Source organism: Cicer arietinum, chromosome 3 (assembly GCF_000331145.2).
Source record: "Cicer arietinum cultivar CDC Frontier isolate Library 1 chromosome 3, Cicar.CDCFrontier_v2.0, whole genome shotgun sequence".
Lineage (NCBI taxonomy): Eukaryota > Viridiplantae > Streptophyta > Magnoliopsida > Fabales > Fabaceae > Cicer > Cicer arietinum.
Window position 1 is genome coordinate 69,390,616 of NC_021162.2, and position 10,462 is coordinate 69,401,077.

General features: G+C 33.2%; 1 protein-coding gene across 6 annotated transcripts in view; it reads right to left on the reverse strand.

Annotated features, from left to right (window-relative positions):
- LOC101497495 (phospholipid--sterol O-acyltransferase) overlaps window positions 1-9,837 on the reverse strand; it is a 12,094-nt gene extending 2,257 nt beyond the window's left edge. Inside the window, exons 1-14 of one of the 6 annotated variants that reach the window (XM_012713928.3) lie at window positions 9,109-9,833; window positions 8,580-8,715; window positions 8,327-8,471; window positions 6,443-6,612; window positions 6,270-6,343; window positions 5,473-5,716; window positions 5,237-5,384; window positions 4,513-4,612; window positions 3,470-3,564; window positions 2,615-2,666; window positions 2,438-2,509; window positions 1,291-1,459; window positions 852-956; window positions 695-779 (exon numbers count right to left, since the gene is read on the reverse strand). In XM_012713928.3, the coding sequence (XP_012569382.1) occupies window positions 695-779; window positions 852-956; window positions 1,291-1,459; window positions 2,438-2,509; window positions 2,615-2,666; window positions 3,470-3,564; window positions 4,513-4,612; window positions 5,237-5,384; window positions 5,473-5,716; window positions 6,270-6,343; window positions 6,443-6,612; window positions 8,327-8,471; window positions 8,580-8,715; window positions 9,109-9,330 (1,817 nt within the window). In that variant the 5' untranslated portion in view covers window positions 9,331-9,833. Of the gene's footprint in view, window positions 1-694; window positions 780-851; window positions 957-1,290; window positions 1,460-2,437; window positions 2,510-2,614; window positions 2,667-3,469; window positions 3,565-4,512; window positions 4,613-5,236; window positions 5,412-5,472; window positions 5,717-6,269; window positions 6,347-6,442; window positions 6,613-8,326; window positions 8,472-8,579; window positions 8,757-9,108 lie in introns of those variants that run through there. The other 5 variants (XM_012713927.3, XM_073366609.1, XM_004493752.4 and 2 more) reach the window with 5 other exon arrangements.
- Window positions 9,838-10,462: the final 625 nt, after the last annotated feature.

A 10,462-nucleotide genomic window follows, 5' to 3' on the forward strand; every position in this document is an offset into this window, starting at 1 on the left:
TTCTCCCTCCCATTCTTAATCAAGATCTCAGTCTTGACAACATTGGTAATTACTCAATGTTTTAGAGGTTCACATTGTGTTTGGATCTAATTGACATCCATACTCTTGTCTTACAAATTTCCAATTAAGAAAAAATTTAACAAGTTTGGGAGTTACGGACTTGTGGTTAATTCAGGTAACTCAATTATTGCCCATTTTGTGAACCTGGAATCATCAGTATCTCTGAAATTCGGTTAATTTTTCTTTGAAATTGCAAATAAGTTTTCTAAGATTCTGATAGAATCACAGAAAAATAGGGAGATCTGTGAACGTAAAATGATAGATAAAATGGAAATTTATTGATTTATGGAAGAAGGGAAAATTCTGATACAATGTGCAACCTAGAGCAAAACTCCTCTAGAGAAAATAGTATCTCCTAATTCAATGATAATTATAATTATTCATGAGCAATACTCCCCTACCCTCCTTAATTTATTCCCCTATGTGTAACTGAAATCCCTAGAATTTAATGAGTTTCTCTGCCCTGTCATTAATAGACTGCTTATTCTCTTTTTTACCTTTGCGGACATAAGTTCTCCACACTGCAGATTTGGACCTTTCACTAGTCTTAAGCCCACTAATTCTATCAGATTCCCAAATCATAATCCTCCTGAAAAATAACTTAGGCCTTTAAATGGAGGAGAAAGAAAATAACCTATATTCACAATACTCTGCCCATGCACAACGAGCTTTCCCATAATCCCAATAGCAGTCTTCATCTCTTAGAGGTCCACGCTTAGCTACAATGGCATCATAATTGGCAATTATCAGCTAAATTGTTGAAATTTGTTTAAAAATGTAGTATAAAATACCTTTTGTGACAAACTGTGATTTTGCATCAGGATGGATATCACGCCACATTTCAAGCCATAATTCCCTCATTAGCACTGGTGATCTAACAATGTTCCTGTGATTTGCTATAAGAATAGAGTGTCAATTTACTTGTATGTAAATTTTATATTACGAAGCTTAGGGATTCTGATGTCATAATTCTTGCTAATTCATAAAAAGTAATAATACAAATTTATAGTTTATTAAGAAACTGATAATTAGTGACAAATAATAACCTTTTCCTTGGTTAATGGATATCATTTTCCTGACTGCTAGATCTAGTTAAAAAGTTGACAAGATGTGCAAGCATTCAATTAACCTTGTTTATCTAGCCATTATGTAATAACTAGTTGGCCTATTTTAGTCATAAATAAAAGTATTTGTTAGAACAAGAAAGCTAAGGACAAGTCATGCACGCACCTTTATCAAGCTCCCAAACTGCTGTCCTCTTTCCTGGAAGACTTTCAGAATCTTCATAATATGTTATGTACTTAACCCTAGGTGATCTGGTCATGTTTGGAACAATATCTTCTCCATGTTGATGTTCCACATTCAAATCAATCTGTACATCTGAACCATCGTGCTCTTGCTGAAAAGTTAAAAAAAAGATAAATATAATGATAAAGATTGTCATACAATTAATAATATGCATGCAAATAAAACTAATTTAAGACAAAAAAATAGGCAAAATCAATCAAAGGTCCTTTATCTTATTTAGTCGTAATAAATCCACCTTTTATATTTTTTCCCCACATAGATCCTTTATATTTATATATGTTTACTGAAACCCTTTTGCCATTTTTTTTCTAAAAAACGAGGATGTGCCCAGGTTTAAGTTGTAAACATTTTTAAAGAGAAAAAAGACAAATGTGGGAAAAAAAAATATAAAGGGCGGACCTGTTACAACTAAATAAAATAAAGGACCTTGAATGTAATTTTGCCAAAAAATATAAGGCATGGTAAGAAATATCAAACCTGAAAAGATAAAGATTTAATTATATCAAAATACATCTAAAATTTGATGGCTTCCCCTTTGAGATGCTTACTGAAGTAAGTTATTAAATTAGCAACTCAGTAAAATGACTGAGAATATACATAACAATTTCAACGACCTTTTAGACATATCATAATGGAGGACTAACATGGTTTTTTTACCTCTTAATGCTAGAGTAGTGCCACACACATATAAACAAAATAAAGAGGAGGGGTTTAAAGGAAGAAAATAAGCACCACCACCACATTAATCTCTTACAAACATAATGAATTATAAAACAAATTCCAGGTTATTTTCCATACCAACATCATTAATTTTTAGTAAACACTTCTTATCAGCTTAGAACTCGGGTTCGCACTCTCATCTATCTTAGACTCTTAGACAGATAAGGACATACAACATCAATAAAACACTATATGTCCCTACAAACTAATCCTTTAATAACACGTTTGTAAATCTATTGAACTTAATCCCAAACGTGCTGTGAATACAGGCCTATACTTCTATTTAGTTGCAGGTAAAAGAATTAAAAAAATATAGAAATGTTGGCACATCATTTTTAGACAAGAATACCTGAGGAGCTCTTGTGATGTTCACCTTTGGTCCCATCCAGTTCTTGCACCACGAAAGGGAGTTGTATGGTACCTGTAAAGGGTTGATTTTATTGTAATTCAATCGGGATGACCAATAGTGTCTTCCATTAAAATCATAAGTTCATAACAAAAGTAAAGGAAAATTATTTAAATTTACCGTCTCATCACCACTTATAGCTCCAGGGTTCCCTTCAACCAGATTCCCTGACCTGACAGTTAAGACTAAAACACTTTAACATGTTTAAATACTATATCTAGAAAATGTACAAATAAAACTGTAATAGTAGAACCACTTCCCCACTATACTTAATAAAATTTTAAATTAATTTTCAAAATTAACTCCAGATATTTTAGCCAACAAATTGTCCTTAGTCCCTACACCCAAACAAAAAAGGATGACAGCTGATAGAGAACCTAGTTTAGATTTTGTTCTTGTAAGAACTGATTATGATTAAATGGCACAGCAATGACCTAGGGGATTGTGGTCAATATCTTGAGAAGAAAAACACGACTTATTAATGAGGTGACAAACAACAAATCAATATTTTGCAAGACAACGGCAAATAAGGAGCTTAGCTTTGTCAAATATTATGCACACAAGTTCAACTATCAAAATAAATGAGTAGAGCTTTGTGTTAACTTGTTATACTCGTAATCATATTTCCCCTGTAAATTTTTCTTTGCTTATTAAAATAAATAAAATGATTATCTCATACAGTTTGTATGCTTCTCTATGAATCCATCATACACCTTCACCTTTCCCTTGAAAGGTAAAAGACCAAAAACAGAGTACTTTAAAATAGGATGGAGTAGAATTTGAAAATGCAGAAATAAATAGGAGGTATTCTGTGCCAGGGCCCAAATATAAAGTGCAGAAGCAACAAATATTTGTGTAACTTTATACAACATGACAAGCTCCTTGAAGTACAAATAGAAAATGAGATATACAGATAGATAGAATTTTCATTTTATTTACAACTAAAAACAGCCACTACATCTAAATGACAGTTACCTTGAGAATAGAGATCCTTCATACTCATAAACGACATCTGTAATGATCCAGTTATCAGGGTACGGCTTGCCGCTAGGGGCAAAGTAGTAACCAACCTATTTTGATAGTTATGAAGCAAAAATTATCATTCGCAACAGCACTATATCTGATAACAAACTCCTCAGAGAATTACTGTGCATAAATAAAGAATCTCAGGATAAAGGAAAGTAATGACAAATCAGGAAGAAAAAAGGGTTAATATAGAAATAATTGGACGGTTGGCATTTTTTGTGAAGCTCAAATAATTTTTAACTGACAAATGCAAGTTATTTAGGTGCCACGAAGCCAGTGTCATCCTTATACCACTAGAAAGTATTCGGCATTCAATGATGAGCACAAAGAAGCAAATACCAGAATATAGCACAGATAAAAAGTCTCTCTAGAATGTAAAGTGATGCTAGCTGGCTAGTACAGAGAGAAGCAGACATGAGTGTTTTGAAAGTTTCTATATAATGTAAAAATAATTGAACTTGCGCAAGAATAACCTTTTATTATTCCCACTTTATGAAATATTTCTTTATTGTACATTCCTACAAGTGGCCTCTGCTTAACACAATTAACTATACTGAGAAACATGAATAAGGTAAAGGGTTACAAATAAGCTGACGGGGAGTACAAAATGAGCAAATCACAAAATTTACAAGTACTAGTGATGTGGCTTTACCAAATACTTCACTTCTTTCAAAATAAAACACATTGTTTATGTATGTAAGTGACCTATATATATAAGCCCAATATTTGCAACTTCTTTGAAAAAAATAAAGAAATTGAAATAGCAATGTCTGACATGGTAAACCAAAATATAACTGACTATTGTAAACAAAAACAAACTACAGAATGGGGTGCAAATGAATAATACAGCTACCATACAACTTTCAACACTTCAAATTCCAAGTTCATGATTTCAGATTTCAACAACAAAAAAAACTGTAACCAAACATAATTTAAATGGAATTCTTTAGTATTTGCAGTTGTGGTTGACACTATAAACAATGGTAATGTACCTTTGTCTTTGAATTAGTGCCATAAATGCAGAAGACATTTTTTATTGGTGGCCGGTCCCAAGGTGTAAGTGGATTAAGAACAGGATCACCAAGGTATGATCTGAAACATTAAAGCATTCAAACACATGCCAGCTGAATATAGAACTATAGATAGCAACATTAAGTTGCATAGCAGTAAAAAATGTGACAAAATAAATAACTAAAAGTAGAATTTTTGTAACAGACAGAGAAACTGGCTCTTACAAAACATACTAGTCAAAAGTCAAAACCTATATTTCAAGATAGCTAGTGCAAAAGATATTAGATAAACATCTTTTTCTATATTTATAATAAAAAATTCCTGGTAAACAAAACCACCCTATTTATTTGTTGTTCATTTTAAAAGCTTATAGTTGTAACCATATTAAAACAAATAGGTTAAATTTTTTAGGAAGGGGGATTCTGTTACTAATTTCTTTTCTTCAGACCAAAAGTGTAGTAAGAACATATGTTCAATCAAACGACTCTTTTTGTTGTTTAGTCTTTAAGCTGTTAAGATTCTAAAAAAATTGTTTTTAAAAGAAATCCAGATGCAATTTCCATGGTAGCTGGATTCCAATGCTTTGCATTTAGCTTAAACAAATGTGAACTTTTAGTAGTCTCAATTTTTGGCATTTCATGTACAATGTTCAAATGTTCTATCAAAGTGTATTCTAATGAACAATGATATTGAGATAACACTCACTTCTCTAACTGGTACAAGAGCCTCTTGCTGTCAGGGTCATAATCTTCAATTGCCTTGAAAAAGGAGCCATCTGCTATTTCACGAGCTGAGAAAGATAGTTGAGTAGGTAGTCCACATTCCATTCCGGACAAGTTGGCCTCAGGTATTTCTGAAAATGAGGGATATGCATCAAATCCTGAAAGCAGAAGATACAAAAGGCAGTTGAGGACCATAAGCACCGTAACAAAATTGCTCACTAGAAAATGCAAAAGTATCATCAATCTGACCAAGAGTTGAGGGGATTTCAATGTTGATTATCTTTGTTGGCCATCCAGATAAGTTTGACTTAAACTCCTTCTCATCACAGTGATATGAAGGGGTGCCTACATGCTTTCCTCCGGAAAAATGTTTGCAATATTTATTATCTGTTCTACAGTACTTGGAAAACGGCATCATCCACAATGATGAAGCAAAGGAGTTGAACATCAATCTAGCTGTTCCCTGGTACCTTAAAAAATTATGATAAGTATGTATTAAGTTGGGAATAAAACCGCATATGCAATAGTAAACATGGAATATGTGTCCAAATCAATATGTCTATTAAGCAATAGAAGTTTGATGGTTATCTAGGAGTTGACTACTATCTAGATTTGGAGGATGATAGAATAACAAGGTTCCAGGTCAATCATTTTCGGACAATCAGACATGATGCACAACTATGAAATCAAGCTGCTATTTTCTACAAATATCCAGCTCGCAGTTTAACAAGTATTTTCTACTTGCTTTCCGTATGAATTCATGTTGCTCAATAGAAGAAGGTTGTGTCATATTGAAGAATTTCTATCAACAGTTCAGTGCTAAAAGAGTTTCGAATCGAGTTGAACAATAAAGGACTTGGAACTTAGAAGCTTGCAATGCCAAACTGTGATTGCATATAGGTAATATTTGAAAGAATAACAGAACAATGATTTTGGACAGTATAAACCTAGATAAGTTAACAGACAAACAAACCCAAAAGAAAAGAAAATAAAAGTTACAAATATTAGAAGGTAACCTCAGATACAGGAAGGCCAAATGTGAATCCAGAAAGCGTTGCTTCAATGGTTTCAGTTGCACCCAGAAGGGGAGCTGCTGAGATAACCAATCAGAGAAGGAAAATCAGCACATTGATATGTAATCATATGAAATACCTTTAAACTGTAACAAATGCACATTTGTCAATCATACCAACAGCAAAATAGGCATGAATATGTTGATCTAGCCATTGGATATAATGTTTTGGGGCGATTTCTAGCTTCAACCACTCCAAGAAATAACGAAAAACATTATTACCCAATGAATGGGCAAAAACTAAAGAGGGGCCACCTCGAAGTTTGAAAGCAGTCTCAAATGTCAATCTGCAAAGAAACATAATTTGCAAGTGTAAGGATCCTGAATGCAAATAACAAACCAATTTCATGTAACTGCCTGACATTGTGAGAAAAACAAATTAACTCAGCTTTGAAATGGTGAATCTATTCATGTACTATTATATTTTTTTCCTATGATAATGAATCTCACAAAAAGAAATACTAAAAGACATCAAATGCAATTTAAACACTTTGTCTTGTTAACAAAAAGATTTTAAGACAAGACGATGAACTATTGAACTATGCCTTTCACCTTCAGTCCATCCATCTACTACCAAAAACCTAAAAGGTATCTAATTAATTTAAGCCTTTTAACCCCCTAGTTGATCATCATCAACATAAAACAGTAAATTTTCTACTAGTCGTGTCCCTTTTCATGTCTACCCAAAATAAGTGTCAGCAAGGTGCCAGAGGCATGTCCAAGTTGTCTTCTCAACATGTTGGACAAATCTAAATTTTGAGACTAGAATGGAATGTCAAACACTAACAAGACAAGAGTGTTCCAAATGTGTATGCGTAAATTTGTCACAGTGCTATGTACATATGGATTATTATATCATCACTTTTCTTGGTGGGATCCAAGCTTCATCAGGGTAGACTTTTTCAGAAATAGACTAAATCTTCCTAGCTATGCATTTAGGTAACCTTTTGTTTTATCCATGGGTATTGGCTTTCGTCCCTCCATGCTCTTGTTTTCTTATTTATTTTCTTTATTTTTAATAATATTTTTGGAGCACTACATAGTTGAGATTCCCTTTCCTCTTGTGATGCCTCTGCACCCCATTAGCCTTGATGTAAAAAAATATGGATTATTTGTAGTAACTGAACACCGAGGTTGACAAAGATGCGTCAAGAAGAAACTGAAGTCATTAAATAATCTTATTCCCGGATAATACTAGACTCTAATTCTCAAGTACTGCTTGTATGACTAATTTACTATGCTGGTCTAGAGATATTTTTTGTTTAAATTCATTGAACTCTAATAGTTTGTTTAGATGAGGGGTGAAGAAGGGATGAGATGGAAACAACTTCCTTATTTGGGATTTCAAAAATTTATGAATTGAAGGGAAGGGAATGTGGCCATTCCCTCTCAAACACTTGCTCCCCATGAAATTGAGAGGTTAACTGGATGTAATTTTTATATTGTCTTAGAAACTAAAATGCAGTGCTTAGTATTCTCCCTTGAAATACTGTTATTTACACAAAGCAACTGTACATGGTTATAGTAAAATTTTAGGATTACAAACCTTCTGCTTTCTTCCCTCATTAATCATTGGAGAATATGGCGAAGTAACTATTTTCAATTCCATCAATTCTCTTTCTATTTCATTCCAATCACTCTTAAACTTCCATTATAATCCAGCTAAAACAAATATAATATTTGTGAAGTTTGTGTAGATGCTAGTATGGAATTTTACAGAACATGCAGTTAGATTTATTGCAATCATGTACGCAATTAAGGAAAACTTTTAAGCACTCAAAAATATTTGGTTAGCAGAAAAGAACTGACTCCTCACCAAAACGTACAAATCAGGCAAATGAAAACATTGTTAATTTGTTACACATATACTATTGTGATAGATGATTTAGTTAGACACTGAAATGCCTAGTGCAATTTTGAACACAGTTCAATCTTTTTATCCAAATCATAGCAGATGATGACAGCAGACTAAGTGAGTCAGATGAAAATATGTAGACATACTTAAGCTTATGAAAGTAAAGGTCCCTTTCTTCAAGCATGGAGGGTGACAGTCTCCAATCATAAGGAACAGCCATTATTGCATTAGCTTCTATCCCAAATTCAATACACCACTTAATCCATTCTTTCCATACAGATGAAAGAGGTCCTGCAAATATAAAAATTAAAAAAAATACATCACCTCACCAAACTAAAATATACACCAAATACATAACATAAACACATTTTACACATCAAATAGAGATACAAAACACACCTGTTATATAACCTGGATCTAGTTCAGTAATTCCAGAAAGACCACTATCAGGACGGGACTTACAATCAGGATGGTCTGTCTGGTTGTAAGGATCCAGCAACATGCACTTAAGCCAGCAATTCACGGCAGAAAGAAGCTGCAAAATCAATGAATTCTCATATACACTAGTCCAAAACTCTGCAACTCATAAACAAGTGAAAGTGTTGATTTCAGACAAAGAAAACAAACAGAGAGCATAACAGTGCCGGAGGAACTATGTTCCAGGCAGAGCCAATATGCACAAATTCTATCAATATGCTGATATTCTTGCAAACGAATTATTCAGATTTCAGAATCTACGTCTTCATCAATATACATAAAATTGCAACAGAATTGATAAAACTGTAACTATAAGTAGACAAAAACATTTCACAAAACCGATCGTCGATACGAAAAACAAAATTCACGCGTGCTAACTTTTTTTCTTCTGCATCTTCTTCGTTTCATCAATAACTGAAAGAGAGAAAGAGAGAGAGAGATTGCAACATACTTTGGTAGTGTCGAGCCAAACCAAATCGAGAGGATTGAAATCGAGCGGAGAGTAAGGACAGTCAAGAATAGACCATGCTCGAAGCTGAGTAGACGCAAAGCCTGGGATTATAATTCCGGAGAGTTTGGAGTAGTCGAGTTCGGAGCCGTCGCCAGAATCTCCTGCGGTGACGGCGAGAAGCGCGATGAGAACGGATAAGCAGAGAAGCCGTTTTTTCGCCATTGAAGTAGCGAGCGAGAGAGAGAGAGGCTATGGGAAGAAGAAAAGTGTGACTGTGACCATTGATTATTTCTCTTATTACAAGTTGCAATAATTGAAAAATGAAAATGGATGATGGCTTTTTGCGTTGAGTTTGACCTTTCTCAGTTTTGAACGTTGAATCCTGTTATTCCTACTTTATGGGCTTTTTTTCTGTTGTCACGACGGCCCCGTTGAGACTTTTTTTGTTTTCTTTCTTTCCAAATATGTGATTATACAACTACTATTTCTTGTTCTAGAAAAGGGAAAAAGAAAGCACTCGTGGGCAAAATGGGAACTAGGAAAGTTTTGGAAGTTTGTTTATGAGGAGGAGGGCCTGGATGGATGATGTTTGGGTAATCATTCTCTGTTCTGTCGCTGTTAATGACCTTTTCTGCAAAATGGAATTCTATAATCCCTTTTTTCAAGGTTGATGTTTCCGTTGCAAAGAACCGACGGAAAGAAAGTACCCTCAAAATGTTCACTTAACTTTTCCCCGTCAGAAAACACTTCTAATCTAAATTGTGTAAAAGTGGAATTTAGCACCTACGGCGTTACCGTGTATTTGTCTGACGTTAAGTTGATCAATAAAATTTTGTACTGAATTAATTAATTTTTATTGATTATTTTAATTTATAAATAAATTCAGAAAGTATCTCCTAACTAATATTTAAAATCATTCAAAAACAACTAATAAAAATTGACAATATCATTTGTCATAATTTTTTATTTTTACAATTGAAATAATATTGTTATAACAATTTTGATGGCAGATAATACTCTAATATAAATGAATTTGTGTACACATGAACTATATACAAGACTCATTTAAATATTTATTTTAAAAATCCACCGTTATAAATATTCTCAATTGAAATCAATTTAATAAAAAAAAAATTGATTCTATCTTTCAAATGAAATTTATCCAACCCACGTCAAAAGTCATAGTTTAGAAAAATTTATCATAGGTAAAATTGGTAAAATTTGCTTAAGGTAATACCTATCAACATATTTCTATCAACATATTTCTAAGCACAAAGGTAATACCTCTCTCAACAAAAGAATAGTGTATAAAGTTATCATGGATTAAATTTGGTTAATTTATAGTATGGTCTAC